We start from the raw sequence: 21,952 nt of genomic DNA, 5'->3' as shown, positions 1-21,952 counted from the left end.
GAGGGCCTGGAACCTATTCCAACGGGCCCCGACTGTCTCTGCCCCAGGGTTTTTATAGAGACGCCAAGGGGTGGAGCAAAAGACCTCCTCCCCCAGCACAGCCAAGTGCAGACCATCTCAGACACCTGCACTCAGGCCCGTGGTCCTAATCATCCTCTATGTGGACCTGCTGGGTAAAGCCACGAGGAACCCGAGAACGGGCTCCCACAGGTCCCCCCTTTTTAATATATAAAAAGTAACTATTAATGGCTTACAGCAATCTCCATAGCTGTTACACCTCCCAGTATGGGAGTAGAGGATGATATAGATGGCATTTCTCTTTTGAATTAGGTCCAAGGTGACTACAGCAGTCTTAGCTGCCTGAAGCCCTTTCTAAGCCAAAACTCTTAAGGCAACTACAAACTTAAAGAATCCCTTTATTACCATTAACAAGTTAACATAAATATTGCTATACATAGCCACAATTCTCTCAATCTTACAACTCAAAGCAAACTCTTAACAGAACCATTTGAATTAGCATATATGGTGCTAAATATAGTTAACAATTTTCTCCGTCTTACAACTTTAACTCAATCATTTGAATTTTCTTGCTAACAGAACATAGGAAAAACTTCAATGTATTCATATCAAACTTAAATATTTCCTTAACTCCACAAAACCAGGGTGCATTAATATCAATAGGTTTCTGCAAACATAATTCAATCTCATAACTCCTCCTTTTCTTTATAATTTTTTAAACAAAATCTCAAACCAGTTAGAGGAACCCAAACTTATACAATTCCTACAAACCCATATTGAAAAGCAATATTTTCAATCTAACCATTAACACTTTGAAACCTTTGCAAAACATCCAAAAGCAGTTTCTTAATAAAACTCTTTACACTTTAAAAGTAGTCTCTTAATAATACCTCATTTGTATTTTTTACTAACAAAAACATGACATTAATCCACTCAAACAACTTCTGAAATTAGACTAAGGAATATTAATTCTCCCCCTTTTCTTCATAATTTAAGAAAAATCTCAAGCCTAGTTAGAAAACCCAAACTTTTCCATTTAAACAGTTCCATTTGTAACACAAAACCAGCTCTGTAATTCTATTTTTACATAAACAGTTCCACAAAACAATTGCATTTTTAACACAGAACAATTCATGAATCACCAGCATATATGCATACACAAAACTGCATCTTGATTCTAGGTAGAAATAATAAATTTCTTCATTTAAACAGTTCCATTTTTAACACAAAACCAGTCCCAGAAAACAGTTTCTGGGTCATTACTGTAAGTAAACTCAAAATTGTCCCATTGCAATGAAATCTATTGTTCAGTTCATTAAGTCCTAGAATTCAAATGATAAATTCTGGTACTAGCCTTCCAAATATGAAGAAATCCAGAACCAAAATCTTTCTGTAGTTTTACCTCACTTTAAGTTCAAAAAGTTCAAACAAGAAATAAATTCTGGTATTAGGCTTTCACTTCAAAACATGAAGAGACTTTTTCAACCAAAACTTTTTTCAGTTAACAATTTTTGTTCAAACAAGTGTCTCTGAACTTATTCTTTTTTAGGTACAGTAGTATTCTGAACCGCACCGTTTTTGATGTTAGCTCAGGTTTTTCTGTGTTGCGAAGATTTTCCACGGATCTCAGCTGCGGATGCCTTGTTGTGCTGGTTCTGGCGTCCGCCATTAGCTTCTTAGCGGCTTCTGGAACTTTTGAAAACCGCTCAGACTGCCTGCTTTGCAGTCTGCTAGGACACTAACTTCTATATCTCAGGTTTTTTCATCATATACATTAAGCATAGACTCACACTTAACATTTATACTTTTTTACAAACTCACAATATAATATTTTTTGCCTTGCAAAGCATTTAGACTCACATTCAACATTTACACATTTTTACAAACTCGTAACATTAACATCTACTTATTTATACTCCTTAAGGAAACTATAGAACTACTTTAGCAAATATATTTCTTATTACTTATATACTTATATTCATTCCATCTTATTTCTTATTTAAACTTACATTTACAACTAGCATCTATTTCTTACGAGCTTATTACTACATGTCTTAAGACTACCTTAGATACTTCTTGCAAGCTTATATTCTTAAAGGAACTCTATAGATCTATTTTACAAACTTATATAGGGCTACCATTAGCATATATCTAATTTAGCAAACACCTAAAGATTTCCTTAACACAGATCTAACAAGACAGAATAATTTCTACAAACTCACATATCTTATTTTCATCTTTTTCTACTTCATACTCTTAATTATCATCACTATTAGATTCTCTTAACTAGACAGGAAATACATACATCATTTCTAAAGTTTAGAGTTTATAGTCAGCTTTGCTATAAAGCACTGGGATTTAGTGAGTGTTGTTATAGAACTGTGATAGTTGTTGCTAGGGGACTGTAACCTTCCCAGGATGACGCCACACTCCAAAGTTGCCAGTTCTCTCAGCCGTTCCAGACCGGCAGAGATGCACGGTCAGTGGTAGACGGTTTTTAACTAGAGGCTGTCCCTTCACCCAAATTCATGATAGCTCCCCTAAGTGCTTCAATTCTAAGACAACGTTCAGTGTATAAACTGCTTTCCCTTGTTTTAAGGATTTTAAAGTGGCTTGTTTGCTCTTATAGGTAGCTTTTTGTCATCTAACTACCATAAAAACTTTGCACAGCTATTAGGGTAAATAAGGCATTTTACCAACCCCCAAACCGTGAAGCACCTAGTTCCATATCCTTTCAATGTTTCATTGGAACTGACACTTAAACTCTTAGGTGATTTTCCTCCTTATTCTTTTAAAAGCTGTATTTTAAGTTTATCATGAACGTATTTTTGAGCTGACAAAATTGTTTCAGGGCAATGTCGCCATCTTTAGCGGAAAAACTACCTTTCCCAGAATGCATTTCCCTTATATCAGTTCATAATAATATCAGTCCCTTATATCATTTCCCTTATATCAGTCATTTCCCATAGTTCTTTTTGGGTCTGAGAGTCAACTGGTTCTTTTACCAGACTTGCTTACAAATTCTTGCCCGGGAGGTTTGAACAAAGTTTTTTGCTTTTGCAACGGGAGATTTGAACAAGCATTTTACATTTTCAATTATGGGACATTGGGAGATTCCTATTTTCTCCTCAACTGGCTTTAACAGGTGTTTCTCCTTCATCAGACACTGGCCCCCAAATCAGAACTGCACCTGCCTTGTTAGCCGGCATTGAGGCTGGCGTTTCTGATAGCAACTTTCCTAGGGGTTTGTGTTTGTCTTAGCCAGTCAGTGAAAAACAAAATCATTTACAACAGCTTTTCCATAGCTCTTTTAGAGAGATTTTCTCCCACGGATCTATCTCATTTTGCTTGTTCCTTCCTTCCCCAGATGCAGAGCTTCAGTTATCTGTCTGTGGCTCTGTTCCCCTGCTAGCTGCTTTTGGAGGTAGGGGCTTTTTTTTTTCTCTCCCCGAATCTGCCTCAAATTCTAGCAGCTTTTTCAGGTCATATATTTTCTGGGGAGGATTATGTCCCTTCTCTGTTTCTTCAGAGTCTTTCTCCCAGACAGTTCCCAGTTTGGTCTCAGTTTATCCCCTCTACCCTAGAAACAGTTTCTGACACTACAGTGGCGGCTTTCCCTGCTACTGAAGGTAGGGGCTTTTGTCTGTTTTCGGGGTCTGTGTGGTTAGCGTACAGACTGAAAATCTAACAAGGGAGGTTTTTGCCATTTCTAAACTCCCATTAGGACAGGTTTTTTGCCTCATCAGGCCTTCACCTGGCCCAGTCCCCCAGTGGGTTGCATTTGCTTGTCTGGGTGCTCAAGGACAGAGCTTATGCCAGAGGCAATCACCCCTTAGGGCTACACTCCCTCATCTCATCGGAGTCAGTTGAAACAAAGCTTTTCTCAAAGAGGTGTTTTCTGACAGAAAAGAAAGCTTTACTCCTGGATAGTTCTGCCCTGCCCTGGCTGGGCTCTTTCCCCAGACAGTGTTCTGACTCAGCAGCACAACTGTTTCAGACACAGTTTAGCTTTACTGTTTTCCCAGAAAGGTCCTTATTTTGATAGAAAAGCTTTTTTTTTTTTAGATTTCTTTCTGTAGCTGTGGACCTATCAACCCGGGATTTGCATGAAAGCAGACAACTGTGCCATACCCACTGGCTTTAGCTTTTTTTGTTCATTAGCAGTTTTTCCCTGGGTCCTGCACCTTCCTGCCTCAGCTCTGTGCTCCAGGAAGTTTGCAACTGCAGGAACCCTAGTATCCCCGAAATGCACCCCAACTCAGACACTGGCCAGTCGCCTCTGAGTTTTTGGTCAGAAGCTAGGGTACAATGCTAACAGAGTTTGCATTGCTTCAGGGGATCTTTGCATAAGGACGATTAGGAGCACCTTTTCTTTCTGAAACACTCAAATAAAACCTTTGATGCCTCAGCTCGGATGTAACTGAAAAGCTTGGCTTTTTTGCTTTTCTCAGGTAAAGTTCCCGCCCTTTTGGGCTCTCCATAGCTCTTTACCCACACTCTCCCAAGCATTTCCCTCAGGGTACTCTGACCCACTGTCTTTTCCTGGCTTGAAGAGACAGAGCTTAGAGGAGGTTTTTAGGAACTTGTCCCTGCCTCCTGCATTGCAGGGAGGATTTTTAAAGCTTGAAAGAGAGCTTAGGTTTTGCTGTCTTAAGAGGTTTGTTGTTTTCCCTTAGAGCTAATCATAGGTGGTCCCCATATTAATCTTCAGGGGATTCTAATTTTTGTCCTTCTGAGAGAGTGAGTTCTGAAAGGCTTTAGTTTTTAAGTTTAAGAAAGCTTTTGAGAAAGATTAAGGCTTTTTAAGAGAGATTTGTTTTCCCCCAAATTTTCCAAGAAAAGCTTTATAGTTTAAGAGAAAGACTTTTTTTCCCAAGAGAGAAAGACCAACTTTTCCCAAAACTTCCCAACTTTAAACTTTGACTTCTTACACCCCCATTTTTGCCTCAAGGAGAAATTACTTTCTCCTGCCGCTTGGACTTTGCATTTCAGCTGTCCCCAGGTCAAAAGCTTCCATAGGAAACTTTTTCTTCCCCATAAGCTCAGAGAAGAGCTTTTTTACTACACGTAAAGCCCAAAGAAAGATTTTTTTTTCCAGTTTGCATTCATATCCCCCAAAGTTAGAAAATTAAATAGTTTTTCCGTCTAGTTGCCTTATTTTCTACACAATCTTACACGTCTAAGTTTTTCCTACACTATATTACTACCCTATGCCTTATACTTATTTTTCACAGACAGAAATTGAGAAAGCGATAGAAGATAGAATATTTTCACAGAAGAGAATTTCGCTGCAGCATCGGACATCCTTCCAGGCCACTTTCCTTTTCTCTAGAGGATAAAACCCCTGCCTCTCAATATATATAAAAAATATATATTTTCCATAACACCGGCATGCCTATCCACTGGCAGGGCTGAACTCAGCACTTTCGCCAAAAACTCTGTAATAAAACTACTATTTTCCTTTATCTTTAGTCCCTATTACTTTGTCTTTAGTCCCTGTTCATTTGTCTTTAGTCCCCCTCTTTTTTTTTAGTCCCCCCTTTTTCTTTAGTCCCTTTTTTTTTTCTTTTTTCTTTAGTCCCTGTTCATGGCGCCATTCTGTGGGGCGTATACCCAACCACCCCCACAGTTCCCCAGAGTTTTCTTGAGTGCGAGCAGCAGGAAATATTAGATAGAAGGATATATTGCGAAGAATATCGCGGAGATAGACAGATAGAAAATAAAGGATAGCCTCGAGAGAGCCTGGAACCTACTCCAACGGGCCCCGACTGTCTCTGCCCCAGGGTTTTTATAGAGATGCCAAGGGGTGGAGCAAAAGACCTCCTCCTCCAGCACAGCCAAGTGCAGACCATCTCAGACACCTGCACTCAGGCCCGTGGTCTAATCATCCTCTATGAGGACCTGCTGGGTAAAGCCACGAGGAACCCGAGAACGGGCTCCCACAGTACTCTACTGACGGGCTCGTCTACTTTGCTCTTGGCGGAGGAATTCTTTACATAAATAATTGATGTTTGTGGATGCAACCCCTCTTTGCCTTCTTCTCTCCCTTAGACCGAAAATATTCTGGATTTGAACTAGACACTCCCTCCCTTCTCTCTAACTTCCCCTACTGATTCCAAAGAAAATGAAAACATTTCTCTTTGTTTCTCAGATCAACACTTATGGAGCTGAATGTTTCAGAATCCCAAGATGTGACTTCTTCCTCCATCCCTGACATTGTGGTTCAGGAGATTGTCCCACCCAGCTGTTACTGTAAAAAGGGAAAGACTTCGACTGACTACAGCATGTCCTCTGCATCATCCAACAACAGCTCGAGCCTGTCTTATCTTCCCATGTTTCCTGAAGGGACAGCTTGGCAATTCCAGAGTGATAGTGGACCTGTTTCCTCCCAAAAGGAAGCATCTATGCCCAGGAGCCCTGGCACATCCCTGCCTACTTCTCAGCTGACAGATCCTGAGAAATCAGATCTTTCTCCGAATTTGGCAGTTCTTCGTCCCTTCCAAGCTCAAACTTCCTTCATTAGCTCTATTTTAAATTCCTTAGATCCTTGGGAACAAGAGAAAACAAAAGATAAGGGAAAGACTCATTTTCAATCAAATCATGGGTCAGACTCTGATTTGGATGAGAGTCCAGGACCCCTAGTATGGGCTCCACTCCAGCTCTCTCCTTTGATCAGAGGAGAACTGGAAGGACATATGTCTCAGAAGGTTTCTACTTTGGGACAACAAGTGATGCCTCTGCCTGTGAAGAAATCCTGGAACATACTCAATCATTTCATGGATGTACAAGGAGTCCCTGAAGAAGAGCTCCCGAAAACTCAGTTACCTACACTCATCCCTCAGAGTGTTGAGCAAAATACCAACACATCTCCAGATCCTCCATCATTTCATCTCCACATGAACATTGGGGTGAATTCTGAAGTCCATAGGACGGAAGCAATCATTTCACAGCCATTTCCCTCAAACAGGCAGTCACAACCCGAGGATGACCGCCAAGAACTTTAGATAGAATCCTTTAGTTATATCAACGGGCACACCATCTCCCAGAAATTTAGGAGTTAACATAATTCAGGAAGAACAAGCTTTAGTGAAAAAGGATTCAAAGCATGTGTTAGAGCTGAATATAGAGCAGAGGGTCATAGGTCTTCCAGAAAAAAAGGGTACAGACACATAAGGCCCAACTAACTAATGTGGAGCTGACACCCAAGACACCACGTTCAGCCACTGACACAATAAAGGTCACTCCATTGGCATTGCTTCAGGTTATGGACTTAATGGCAATAACCCCAGAATCACAGTCGGAGCTGATAGACTCTGTGGGGTTTTCCCCAGAGCCGCCAAATCAAGCAGAAAAGTGAGTGTAACTCCTCAGCCATTGAAACTAGTAATTGAACCAATAAAAGTAACCCATCTTCAGCATCAAACCACGGAATTAAAGAGCATGGCCTCAAGACTGAGTCAAGTCACATATGACCTGGAGGTAACTCCTGTGGCATTGTTTCACGTCACGGATTCCATGGAGATGATTGACAAATTAAGTCCACATGGCATAGAACCAGTAGGAGTAGCCCCACAGCCACAATACCAAGTCATGGAATCAGTGAAGATGGATACATTGCATAACGATCAAGCCATAAGACCAGGAAGTATGAGCACACCACTACAAATTGTAGAGCCTCAAACCAAAGAGTCTCTGCAATTGACTTCTGGGTTACAGGGTCAAGTTGAAGACTCCGTGGAGACTATGCCACAACCTCAAGGCACAGAGTGTGTGTCACTGACTCCAAAGTCACATCATCAAATAATGGAATCCAGGAAAACAATCCCAGCACCACCAGATCAAGGTGCAGTACCTATAGGAAGGGGCCAAAAGCATCAAGTTCCAGAAGCTGAAGTAGTGCCAGTCATACCACTGCTACAGGAAATGGAATATTTGGGTGGGGGAGCACAATCCCACAGCCTAAGGTGAGGGATTCAATGGACTTTCCCCCAGAACTAAAGAATGTAAAATCTGAGCACCTAATCCCAGATCCAAGATTGCAAACTGTGAAATCTGTGGACATAACCATAGATTAGTCCCAGAAATGGAAAAATACGGACCACAACCTCAACAGTGGTATGTATAGATTTGGCCCCAGAACTGCATCAGCAGATCACACCATACACATACACAATATGAGGAATTAACCCCCATACCACAACTGCAAAGTGAGACATCTGTGTCATCGGCCCCTGAGTCTCAGTTTCGAGATGTGAAATCTGGCCAACTGACAGTTGAACCACAACACCAAACCAAAAAGTCTGCTGCACAGATTTTTTGCAAAATAATAAATCAGTACATTGGATCCCCGATTATCAGTCTCAAGGAATGGAAGAAGCTCTTTCAGCCCTATCACAGGACATACAAGGAGATATAAAAATGGTGGAGTTGACTCCAAGACCATCACTTGAAGATATAAAATCTGTGAACTTGGCCCCATGTTCACAAAGCACCAGCTCTGATAAGATAGCCCCTGTACCATTGCTTGAGGATACAGAGACTCCATTGGTAGAAGGTAGGAGTCTAATTCCTGAGGCACTGGTGGAGAGTGTGGAAGTTGGTGAACTGATCCCAAGCACACACTTTTATGTAACAAAATCTTTAGAAGCCACCCCCAAACCAAGTTATCATTTCCTAGAACCTAAAGGACTGACCCTACAGCATCCAACCTCAGAAGCAAGGGTGACCTCTGAACCTTGCCGGCAGGTGGAAGAATCTGCTCCGTTGCCACAATCATCATTAGGGATGACTCCAGCACCATTGAGCCAGACCTCAGAATCTGTGGAGATGAGCTCACCACCACTCCAAGATACTCTTGAACCTGGTTGTTCAAGTTGTAAAAGAGATGGAAGAGACTCCAGAATCAGGAAGTGCAATTAAAGATACTCTGGATTTGCTACTAGATTCAGAAGTGCAAACTATGACCTCAGGAGTGATGGCCCCAGAGCCACAGCCCCCAGATGTGAAGTTTGTTCAGGTGCCTCCAGAACCGTGTGCAGAAGTTACTAACCCATCGGAAAGAACTCTGAAACCAGAACATGAAGACACAGAGACCTTCAGATTGACAGTCTCTAAAGTCGATGATACCCAGGGAACTGTCATAGACCTGTATTCAGAAGTGAGATCTCTGGAGTTTAGTCTAGAACCAGGAGTGCAAGGTGAGAAATCAGAGTCCTTTGCCCAAAATTTGGAGTCTGCAGAAGTAATCACCGAACCACCCTTACAAGTTGTGGAACCTACAGGACTAACTGCAGGACCCAAACCACATATTAAAGATGTGATCCCAAGGCCACAGCTCCAAGAAGTAAAGTCTAGGCAAATGGATAGAGAATCACAGTTGCAAAATGAGAACTCTGTAAATGTAATACAACCGTCATCTGCAGGAGAGGTAGATCCTGAAAAGACAAAACCAGAGCCACGTCTACAAAGTTTATCACCGAAGGAACGGATTGAGGGAACACAAATGTGAAATCTGTGGATTTAAATCTAGGCCCACAGCAGCCAAGTGTCAAATCAGAATTAATTTCAGGGCCAAAATTGCAAAGTGTCCAGTTTCCAATGTTATATCAAGGGCTACTTCTTCAAGGGGAAAACCCAGCAAATTTCATCTCAGGCCTCCCACATTATGGTGTGAAATCTCATGATGAAATTTCATGTTTCCTGGGGCCAGAAACCACATCATCAGATTTTATCCTGGGGCCAAAGCTTCCAGAACCACAGCCACAACCACAACCACAACCTGGGAAGCCAGTAGACGTAAACATAAGACCATGCTTGCAACATGTGAGATTCTCTGATGCGATCCCAGAGCCCAAGCACCAAGATTTCAAATGTGTACAGTTCATGCCAGGTGTTGAGCTTCAAGATAGGAAGCCTCAGGGATTGATGCCAGAATCGTTTTTGCCATTAAGCCAAGAGACACAGGTTCAAGATAAGAAGCTTGTGTTGCCTCCGGAAGTATCAGAGTTTTGCAGCATGAAACGTCCAATCCCAGCCTCTGAACTACAACATCCAAGAGTGATAGCTAAGCAGGTCAATCCAGGACTGTGGCACCAAGATACCAAATTTTCTGGGTTGGCTTCTAGGCCGAAACTATCAGGGGTCAGATTAGGGGAGCAAACTCCAGGATCATTGTCTCATGGTATGAGTCCTATGACTCCAGAGTTAGGGATACATGATCCCAAATCAGCAAAGGCGACTCCAGGGCTACAAGACACAAGGCAGGTGAGTTTTAACTCGGGGCCATGGCTGCAGGATGTCAAATTTTTTGATGTAATTCCAGGAACTCAACCTCAAGGTGTGAAGACTTCAGAGTTAAACTCAGGACCGCAGTTAGAGTGTGTAAAAATATTTGAGTTGACCACACAGCCAGAGAGGCAAGGAATGAAGCCAGAGTTAATAGTAAAAGAGCCACCCTTTAAAGATATAAAATATGTCACAAGGAATCTAGTACCAAACTTTGAAGGCAAAATGTCTTATAAACTAGCATCTGAACTACAGATACCAAAAGCAGAATCAAAGAAACTGACTCCTGGGAAACACTTAGCAGGTGTAGATCATTCTGAGTTGATCAGAAGAACACAGGCACAAGGTGTAGAATCTTCTACATTGATCCACAGACAACATTTGGAACATATAAAACCTGTAGAGAAGATCATAGCCTCAAAGCAAGAAGAGTTAACGCCAGGGCCTCATTTGGAAGACAGGAAATCTATGGAGTTAAGGTCAAAGTCAGAGCTGGGGAAAGTCAAATCTATGCTGTCAACCCCGGGGATACAAGCAGGAGATAAGGAACGTGAGGAGTTGCCTCTGGGCTCCAACTTGAAAGGTTTAAAATATGAGTTACCACCTTCAGGACCACAGTTAGAAGACAGGAAACCTGCAGTCTTAACTCTAGGACAATGTCTAGAGAGGATAAAATCTACAGTGATATCCCCAAGTAGTTCCCAGTTAGATGGTATGAAATCTGTAAAGCTGATTCCAGGTTCAAGAATTCAAGATTTGATAACTGTGGGGTTGGCCTGTTATGCACGTGTTCAAGATGTAAATGCCATGGGCTTAGAACTTGAACCAAAGAAGCAAGGGGAGAGTCCCGTGACTTTTGTACCAGGGATGCTGTTTCAAGACAAGCCTATGGAGGTGTTGCAAGGGCCTTATCTACAAGATGTAAAACCCAAGGAACTGACTTCACCGCCACAAACACAAGATAGCAAACGTGTGATTATCTCATGTCTGAAGCAGCAAAGTCTAAAACCTGTGAATAGAGCCAAAACACAAGGGATCCAAGGAGTAAAATTCATGGATTTAGTCTCAACACAACAGTATCAAGGGAGGGCACCCATGGATTTAACTCTTGAGCCCGGACAGGATGACCACATAAGCTCAACAGAGTGGAAAGGTGGGATGTTCAGCCACCTGAACAAACAGTTGGAGTCGGAAGGTATGTTGTCTGTGGGGTCAGATCAAGAACCCAAACCTGCAGGTAGAAAACCCATAGAGCTCACCTCTAAAGTACAAAGTAAAGATGCACCCTCATTTGAATTGGCTCCTGAACCAGTTGTTCATAAGGTAAAAGCTCAAGAGGGCCAATATGGGCCGCAGGTGCCGAGTATGAGACCTTGTCCATTGACGCCAGAATCACAGGTGTACCAAGTGAAAGACTTGGAGCCAATGTTAGAGCCACCGCTTCAAGATGGGAGAACTGTGGCACTAAATACAGAACCACAAATTGGAGGTACAAAATCTGTGCAGTGGATTCCAGTATCTGAGTTTCAAAGGGAGAAATGTATAGGGTCAAACTTTAGGTTACAGTCTCAGAGTGCCAGCCCTACAGAATTGAAGCCGTCTACACAACGGAGAGGTGTGAGGTCATCTGAGTTGACTGTCAGGTCAAAAATTCAAGGAGAAAAATCCGGAGAGTTTCATCTTGAGTCACAGTTACAGCAAGTAAAAACCTCTGCGTTAGCACTAGGGCTGCAGAAAACTAAAACTTTGAACAAAACTTCTGAGCCACAGCCTCAAGGGATCAAAACTGATCAGCTAAACAAAGAGACACAGGTAGAAAGATCCATCCAGTGGACACCAAGACCTGATATGTATGTGACATTTTTACAATTCAATAGTTGTGTCACCATCTCCAGGTGTCGAATCTACAGAAGGGAAACCATCCATACAGCTGAGAGGTGGGAAGACATCAGAGATGGCTCTAGGGCCAAAACCTCAAGGAAAAAAATCCGTGGATTTTAACCTTGGGCCACAAGTACAGTGTGTGAAGACCCCTGAGTTGTCCCCAGGACCAGAGCTACAAGAAGGGGAAAACATCACATCAACCTCAGAGCTACAGTCTCAGTGTGTGAAAAGTGTGGCATTACTTCAGGGACCACAGCTTGAAAATACAAAATCTGATCTTTGGATACCACTGTCTGACTATCAAGTTAATAGATCTACACTGAATCTTAGGTTACCACCTCAGGATGTCACAGCTAAAGAGTTAAAACCCTCAGTACAACTAGATGTGAAGACATCCGATCAGTTGACTACGAGGCTGAAGTCACAAGGTAAACAACCTTCAGGGTCAACCCAGGAACATCAGTCTCAGAGGTCCAAAAGTATTGATTTTAACTCTGAGCAACAGTTTAGAAATACGAAAGCATGTGACCCAAACTTAAGGTCAAAATCAATAATATAAAATTGATATTGAAACCCAGGTTTTGCTTAGAAGACAGGAGCTCTCCTGGATTAAACCCTGGAATACAGCCACAAGCAGTGAATCCCTTAGTGTCATCCCCAGGAACACAGCCTCAAACTGTGACACCTTCAGTGTTTAAACAAGAGTCACAGTCCTCAGAAGTGAAATACGGAGCAATAAGCCAAGGGCCACAATCACAAAACAATGTAGAGTTGAAATGTGGAAAATCTTCTGAGTTGGCACTTCAGACAAAGCCTCGAGGTATGAAATCTGAGAAGAGCTCCGGGTCCCAGTGGCAACGTGCAAAATGTTCTGACTTGACACCTGAAACAGAGTCCCCAAATATGAAATGTACTAAGTTAAGTTGCAGCTCACAGATGAAAGGTAAACCATGTATTGAGTTAGCTACGGGTACCAAAACTCAACGTGTCAAACTAGGCTGTAAACCTGGGCCACAGTGGCAAGGTATAAAATCTAACTCATTTCTGAGGACAAAGCCTCAAGAAATGGAAATGGAAGACTGGGAACCAGGCCCGCAGTTACAAGATCTGAAATCTTCAAGGACAATCATGGGTATAAAGGTCCATGATGTCATGTCTGTGGACTCTGGTCCTGGACCACACTTACAAGGTATTACCTCTGAAGTCATTACAGGGAAGAGGGTTCATGGTATGAAATCTGTAGAAATCAAACCTAGTTCAAAGTTACAAGGTAAGAAACATGATTTCACCCCAGGAAGATGTTCTTAGGTACAAAATCTGTAGAGCTGGACTCAGGCCCCCCTTTACAAGATTTGAAATATCCTGAGCTGATCATGGGCATGAAACTTCAAGGTGTGAACTCTATGGGACAACATGTCACAAGTATAAAATCTTCTGAGGTGGTAACACAGATAAAATCCCGAGGTGTAAAAGCAGTGGACCTCAATTCTGGACCACAGACACAAAATAAAAAGCCGTCTGAGTTGGCTCAAGGGAAAAGGCTCCTAGCTAAGGAGTCTGTAGAGTTTAATCAAGGCCCAAAGTTACAAGGTGTGACAGTGGAGTCCAAGCCCCCAAATGGGGAATCAGGGAAGTTAAACTCAGGCCCTCAGTTACAAGATGAGAAGTATTCTCAGTCAATTCTGGGGACAAAGCTTCAATATGGAAGATCTATGGAGGTCAGTCCTGGCCTATGCTCACAGGGTATGAAGTCTTCCGAAGTGATTTCAGAGGACAAACTTCAAAAAGGGAAACCCGTAGGCTTTGTGTATCAGCCACTGTGGCAAGATGTAAAATCTTTAAAAATGACATTTGGTAAGGCAGGGAACCTTTGCAGTTGGAAACCGCTCATTTACAGGACAGGAAATTAACTATGTTAACACCAGAATTACACCTTCAAGGTATGAAACCTGAGTCAGTCAACTGTGCATCAAAGTGGAAAGGTGTGAAATCTGAGCCCACATATATCTACACAATGAAGGATACAGGGATCAATCATGGTTCAGAATCACAGTTTGTGGGATTCTCTAAGCAGGCCTGACTCAAAGGTTTATAGAGTAGTGCCTTCTGAACTCAATGCCAGAAACCAGAAGCGAGATCGGAAGTCTCACAAATTAAGTCAAAAGCAACAACTTCAAAAAATAAAACAGATAGCGTTCAGGGATGAGCCACATTTGCAGCATATCAAGTCATCAGAATTATGTACAATTCTGAAATCTATGGAATTCAATTCAGAGCAACCGTTGCAAGATGTGATGTCCTCTGAGTTGGGCCTGGGAACAAGTCCTCAGTCTTTAGAGGGCAACCCTGGGCCACATTTGCAAGAGATAATACCTTTTGAGGGGCTCACAGAAACTAAGCTGCCAGATGAGCTGTCTCTAAAATTCAAGCATAAGCCTAGACTGCAAGGTAGGGCATCCTGTGGCCCGAGTGCAGGGCCACAGATTCACTGTAAAAATTTTATGGCATCCAACACCAGAACACAAAATGTAGAATTGTCTGAGTCGCACCCTGTTCCAGACCTTCAAAGTATAAAATCTAAGGTGTTCTGCCTGGGGCAGATCCACCTTTTAAGCACCCCTGAAGGCCACGGTGAGATTCGGTTGCATCTTGGTTTTAGACTGAGAACTGGGAAAAGACCTCAAGTCTCAAAGCATCGTGGGAGAAAAAGAGCAGATACATGGAAGAGCACTACATCACCATCACGAAGGAAAGCTAAAATCTATCCTCCAGCTTCCAAGAGTCCAACTACTCCAAGAGATTTCCAGGCCCGATCTTCCCAAAAAGTGCACAATAGAAAAAAGCAACGGGGGGCTGGAGAGATGGCTCAGTGGTTAAGAGCACTAGCTGCTCTTCCAGAGGTCCTGAGTTCAATTCCCAGCAACCACATGGTGGCTCACAACCATCTGTAACGAGATCTGGTGCCCTCTTCTGGCCTGCATGCATGCATGCAGACAGAACACTGTATACATAATAAATAAATCTTAAAAAAAAAAAAAAAAAAGAAAAAAAAGAAAAAAGCAACGGGGCAGCCATGGGGTAGTCCGCCAGACAGACGCCAAAGACTCTGAGCACCATGAATTCCGTCAGGTTCACTCTGTATCCGAGAGTGGCTTTGAAAGTAATCAGGAAGAAAAATGGTCGAAATCAAGCCTCAAAAAGACCTTTGACTTAAACTATCCATTGAAGGAAACCATCAAGGGACTTAAAACACAAAACACAAAGCTCTACAAAAATAGTGAAACCCCGGAAGAGAGTCCTTTTAGAATGATGTGTCCATCAAGAAGCAAGAGTATTGAAACCATTCAAACAAGCACTGTTTCTTCGAAGACACAACCTAAGAAATCCTCTCAGCCCAAGTTCATCCAGCTGCTTTTCCAGGGCCTAAGGCAGGCATTCCAAATAGCACATAGAATTGTGGCTTATACTGGACAGAAGCCTGAGGACAGGACAAGGCCAGACAATTTGAGGTCAACCAAATACTTGCACCCTAAACAAAAAGCCAAGGGTTATTGTTTAGCAGGAGATAGCAAAGAAGCCAGCACACCAGTTGCCCAGCCAAGGTCAGCAGGTGTGAAGCCTAAGCAAGAGGACAGATTGCAGGGAACAGGTGACCAATGTAGACAGACTCAACAGCCAAAACAAGTGAGCTCTCTCCAACCCAGACCTTGGCAATTGGAGACCATGGCTTCGGAAAGAGATGCCACTATCCATCTCTTTCAAACTTCCAACATTTGAGTGTAGTTCAAAATGTCAACGGCATTTTGGCAGAGCAAAGAAAAACTATGGTGATGAAATCTCCTATCTGGAGTCTAAGAACTGTTCTCATGTAGGAGCCAAATTTCAGGCCCAAGAGAGAATGGGACCTGACTCCCATTTGAAGAGATCCCTGAAGAGTCACTTTAAAGAGACACACACACCCAAGGAAGAACAACATGGCTTCTTAGGGAGAAGGCCCTCCATAATAAGCCTTTTGAAAGGACTAAGCGCATCCTTTGGGAGAGAATTCATGAAAGTCTCTCTGAGAAGAGATACCACAGTCCTTCTCAGAGAAGGCATAGCAGTCCCTCTGACAGAACCCTTAGACATCTCTCTGAGAGGAGTCATTGCAGTCCCTCCCCGAGACAGGATAGTAGTCCCTCTGTGAGAACCCTTCAAAATATCTCTGACTGGATCCATTACAGTCTCTTTAAGGGGATAGGTCGCATTCCTTCAGGGAGGAGCCGACCCAGTCCTGGGAGACGCCCTAGGAGTCCCTCTAGGAGGTCTCTTAGTCCTCAAGAGAGAAGAGGACGAGAGAGAAGAGGACACAGTCCCTCAAAAAGGTGCCATCTCAGTCCCATCCGGAGGACACGGTGCAGTCCTTCAGAAAGGAGCCATGGTAGTCTCTCTGAGAGGACCCCTTTCAGTCCCTCTGGCAGGAAAAGGCATAATTCTTCTGGGAGAGTCCACCACCTTCCCTCAGAGTCCAGGCTATACAGGTCTTCTTCCAGACTCCACCGCAGTCATTCTGAGAGAACTCACTACAGTCCCTCTGAGAATAGACACAGTTATTCTGAGAGGAGCCGGCAAGGTCACAACGAGGGACCCCATCACAGTACCAAGGAGAGGCTCAGGGGTAAGGAGAAGCCCGGACATAGCTATAAAGATTCAAGACTTATAAACTCCTAGGGACTTATGCCTCCTAGGGACCACACCAAAAAATCCAAAAGCTGGACAAGTTTGGAGACATGAAGTTAGTAGATAAGGAGAGACCTGCCTCTATTAATTATAGCCTGCAAATCTTCACCTAGCTGCCCTTTCTGCTCAGCCACTGCCTGCACCCTCAGCAAAGAAAGAGCTTTCTGGAGGGGAGTGAGAATGGGTCTGTAATTTAAGATCAATAAAGGGGCAATAATCGAACTCTATTTGCATCCATAAGATCACTTGTGGGGTGGGTGGGACTAGGTGTGCAAACTGCCGGAACCCAAGGGTTGGGGTTCAGGAGGACCCCTCACTTAAATCTTCAGACTCCGCCCACTTGCTCCAACCCTCAGGCCCAGTGGCCTCCCTAATCCTCCTGCCGCCATGAGGGCAGGGTCTCAAAAGCATCAGGAGACGAGTCGTCATGTGACTTTCCCCGCTCCAGCGCCCTTGGAAGCTGCTAGGTGGAAGGAGATGTTCAGAACAGGGCTAGTCGCCTAGGAGACCACATCCGGGAGAGGCGAGGAGAGCGGAAGTGGCGTTGGTCTGGCCGGAGCCCTTGGGTGAAATTGTTAGGCGTGGAGGGGGAATGATGTCTTCCAGACTCAGTGCAGTCACCGCCGTGAGTTTCTTGGTGTGACCATTATACTTTAGAGCTAGAACTGTCGAGCCGAGAACACCAGGGCCCTTGCTTTTGTCCCGAACTCGGAGTTGGTTTTATCAGAGCACATCGTAGGCCCCACTCTTTTATATCAGAGCCACTTGCTCCCCTTTCTCTCCCATTTTTAGTTTTACCTGTTCCCCATGTCCTCGGACTCAGTTCCTCGACAGATTGTAATTAGTTACCTTCCTTCAGCATCCCCAGTGCCTCCCGGTTCCTTTTCTTCTTATTTTTTCCCCTGTCTCCTTTTTCGATCCTTCCTCTAGGACAGGGCTTTGAGAATGGGCAAAGACGAAAGACGAAAGCTCCGGTATTGTCAGCCCGCCTTCACACTGTGGAAAAATAGGATGGCACACGTTTCCTAAGAAGCGTCACCCACCTTCCTTCCATTTGAAGTAGTTGCCCGTGAGAGCTTCCCGTCTAGGCACAAGGGGGAGTCATCTCTTTGTGGATGAGGTTCCAAGGTCCCTGGCACTCACTCGTGTGCTTGTGATTTGCTAGACCCCGAGACCCACAGCCTTTAAGCCACAGAGGAGCACCAGGATCGTGGGAGCTAAGAAGTAAGTGAGGTTTTCTGGGGACATTTTTGAAATTGTGTAGACAGTTCTGATAAAGATGTTTTGTGTTGGCACTTTGGAACATCATAGCATAGATATTCTGCCACATGTAGCAGATTTGACTCCAAGTTCCCTACGAATCCTATGTCCATCCTCCTCTATCTTAGCGAAGGACTCATGAACTTTGACCTGCACTGTGGTGACATCATTCTACTGCTGCTTAAAAGAGGTTCCTAAATGCCAAATGATAAGCTGCCAATACACTGACATGCTACCCTCAAAAAGCATCTCTTCAGCTGGGTGGTGGTGGCAAACGCCTTTAATCCCAGCACTCGGGAGGCAGAGGCAGGTGGATCTCTGTGAGTTCGAGTCCAGCCTGGTCTACAGTGAGGGAGTTCCAGGGCAGGCTCCAAAGTTGCATGGAGAAAACCTGTCTCAAATCCCCCTCCCCCCAAAAAAGCATCTCTTCTCCCTCCCACTACTCCAAGTCAGCCTGCCATTTAGCAACTTTCTAGAATACCATGTTCTCAGATTGTACCTGGGAATTTTGAACACTGGTTGGTGGATTTAACAGGTTACAACAGGTTACATCATAACACAAAACCTTTGCCATATTTACATTAAGCTACGCATCTTAAAGCAGCTTCCCTGGAGATGCACAAAGAGTGTCCTTAGTCTTCCACTCTTTGAATGGGGGCACATAGAACCATCTAAAGAACCAGCTTGAGAATACTCTAGAACCCTGCTACTCGGTGTGGGCCATGAGCTGGGAACTTGTTGGAAATACAAAATCCTACATGCAAGTGCTCCAGCACCCTGGGTAATGAGAATCTGCATTCCTAGCAGGCAAAGCATCACTGGCCAGCCCCAGTCAGGAACAACTGGGTCTAGAGCAGCGGAGGGGTCACGTGCATGGGCATGTGGGAAGCCTGGGAAGGGGCCAGGCAGCAGGAATGAGGACAGGTTCTCTACTTACATCACACTGCTGCAGAATAGGATTTCAAGGTTGTTACTTTCGTTTATGCTGCATTGAACTCTGTGAAGCTGTGGTACTGTGCCTGTCTAGAACACCTGATGGTCTAATAAAGAACTGAATGGCCAATAGCAGGCAGAATATATAGGAGAAGTCTGGGAGGAGAAAAGAAGGAGCCAGAGAAGGAGGAGGACTCCAGGGGCCAGCCACCCAGCTACACAGCAAGCCACAGAGTAAGATTTACACAAGAAAGAAAACAGGAAAAGCCCAGAGGCAAAAGGTAGATGGGATCAGTTAAGTTGAGGAAAGCTGGCTAGAAACAAGCCAAGCTAAGGCCTAGCATTTGTAATTAAGAAGAAAAAAAAAAAAAGAATAAGCCTCTATGTGAATTATTTGGGAATTGGTGGCTGCACCCCAGAAGAATAAATAAGAAAAACAAACCAACGACATCACAGACTTCCAATGAGTCACTGCAGAGTGAACCCACAGCCGCTGTAGACATCACAGACTTTCCCCCAAATCTGTCAGGGCAGAAATAAACCCTCAGCACGTGTTGGCTTACTCACCTCCAGCCAGCTCTCCCACCTCTGCTCACTTCCCTACTTCTTCACGCTTCAAAATAAACCCATGTAAAAACAGAACCAATCCCATCAGCCCTCCATACCCCTCTCCATCTCTGCACTTGTTATGGACACCAAGCTTCTGGCTCGACTTCAGTCAATTCTCCCAATAACTTGGAAGCAAGTGGTTTGCTGCTGCCACTTTAAAAACTAAAAACTGAAAAAGCCAAACAAGGCTTGCACAAGTAATTGTCAAGGTCACCCAGCAAGTGACTTATCAAGTTGATTGGGGAGTGGGGGAGTACACAGCCATGTGTATGTATGTGAAGGTCAGAGGTCAAACTCAGGCATTTTCTTCTAATTGCACTCTATCTTTTTCACTTATTTATGGTTGTTTGTCTTAAAGACAGAGTAACTGACTGGCCTGGAACTCTGCTATGTAGACCAGGCTGGCCTTGAACTCTCACAGAGATCTGCCTGCCATCACACCCAACTGTTTTTTAGGTCTCCACCGCTGTTTCAGTTAGACTGCACAGCTGGCACCTTCAGTTACACTGCACTCTTGGCACCTGTCCACCTCCAGACCACCCCGCAGCACTACAGTCACAGATGCACGCCTCCATGCCTAGTTTTCACGTGGGTGCTGGGAACAGAACTCAGGACCCCATGCTTGCAGAGCAAGCACTTTACCCCTGAGTAGCTCCTGGCTCTGGGGCTGAGCTTTGGTGAGGTGATGACAGGGGAGCAGTACAGTGGCTAGAGCGCCTCCTACAGGCCAGCACCATGTGCACACTCAATCCGGCCAGCAAGGTGTGCTGCCCGGTGCACTCTGCAGATTAAAAACTGCAACAACCTCTCCAATGTCACACACATGGGGATATGTGTGGACTTGAACTCACAATCCACGCCCTGACTCCTGCTCTCAAACATTGGTCATATTAATTAACAAAGCATAGCTCCCTGCTTTTCTCTTCAGAAACCTTTCACTTTTATGAAATAATGAGCTAGAACCCTTTATCATTTCACTGTTCTTTGCTAAATCTAGAATCTACCAAAGAGACAGATTTCTGTTTTCTAAGTTATTTTAATGAAAAATTTCTCCTAAGACATTAGCGCTCATATAAAAGAAAAAGAGGAAACAAAATTCTCATTTGTCCATTGACTGAATATAAGCCTACAAATGTCAGCCTGAGTTTCTTTCTAGTATTTACTGTGTGAGAGCCATACACCATGTAAGGCATTTTATCTCTCCGCTGCCACTTGACATTTGATACAAAATTTTTCTTTTTCTTTTTTCCATATGTTCTTACCAGATTCAAACTGTTTGCCTGGGCCTGTGGACTACAGCCTATTGGACATTCCCATGCAGTCAGACAGGCCATTTCTGTGTGTGGTCACTGTTGGTGACAGGAGCATAAATAATACCAAGGACAGATCTCTGTACCTGAAGATTTCTCATGCTGAAGCTTCCTGTGGGTTAAAATCTCAAGAACAAAATTGTGGAGTCAAAGGGAATAATCGTTTTAGGACTCCAGTGAGTTAGATATACTCCAAAAGGGTGCAGTAGGTGAGATGCCCACCAGGAGTACATAGAGATACTCATTTTACTATATAAAAGGGCAGTAGGTTAGACACCCACCAGGAGTACATGGAGATACTCATTTTACCATATAAAAGGGCAGTAGGATAGACACCCACCAGGAGTACATGGAGATACTCATTTTACCATATAAAAGGGCAGTAGGTTAGACACCCACCAGGAGTACATGGAGATACTCATTTTACCATATAAAAGGGCAGTAGGTTAGACACCCACCAGGAGTATGTGGATATATTCATTTTATTCTGTATTACCATCACTGGATGAAAATCTCTGAAAACTGTTCTACAAAAGGTATTTTTTAACGGTATCATTGAAATTAAACCTCACCATTTCCTTAAACATTTCCAAATGTTTGTGAACTGAATATACTTCCTTTCCAAGAAATTAACATTTTTCTTAATGTACATTGACCTCATTTCCCCCCAACGTGAAAGTTTTATTGCTCATTATAAACTAACACGTTGCTAGCTCCTCCGAGTGCCAGCCTGCAACACCACTTGAAAAAGCATCTAGGTGCGGGGCTGAGAAGGTAGCTAACAGGAAGATCCTCCAATGAACAGAAGTGGCCGGGAGGAAGGGGAGAGGTGGGAAGGTTCAGAGACGGCTGCAAAGGGAGGGCACTGTGCCCTTTCCTCCTTCACCTGCTGCTGTGGGCCACGTGCCATCAGCATGGCCCAACTGCAACAGAGC

General features: G+C 43.7%; 1 protein-coding gene across 1 annotated transcript; it reads left to right on the top strand.

The window, feature by feature from the left end:
* Positions 1-8,128: 8,128 nt before the first annotated feature.
* LOC131897371 (uncharacterized) lies at positions 8,129-21,601 on the top strand. The gene is made up of 3 exons (XM_059248266.1): positions 8,129-16,843; positions 17,836-18,129; positions 20,973-21,601. The coding sequence occupies exon 1, from the start codon at positions 9,616-9,618 to the stop codon at positions 12,301-12,303; it is 2,688 nt and encodes an 895-aa protein (XP_059104249.1). The 5' UTR covers positions 8,129-9,615; the 3' UTR covers positions 12,304-16,843; positions 17,836-18,129; positions 20,973-21,601.
* The last annotated feature ends 351 nt before the right edge of the window (positions 21,602-21,952 follow it).

Source organism: Peromyscus eremicus, chromosome 22 (assembly GCF_949786415.1).
Source record: "Peromyscus eremicus chromosome 22, PerEre_H2_v1, whole genome shotgun sequence".
NCBI lineage: Eukaryota > Metazoa > Chordata > Mammalia > Rodentia > Cricetidae > Peromyscus > Peromyscus eremicus.
Note: the sequence above shows the minus strand (reverse complement) of the source record. Positions and strands in the feature narration are given on the sequence as shown.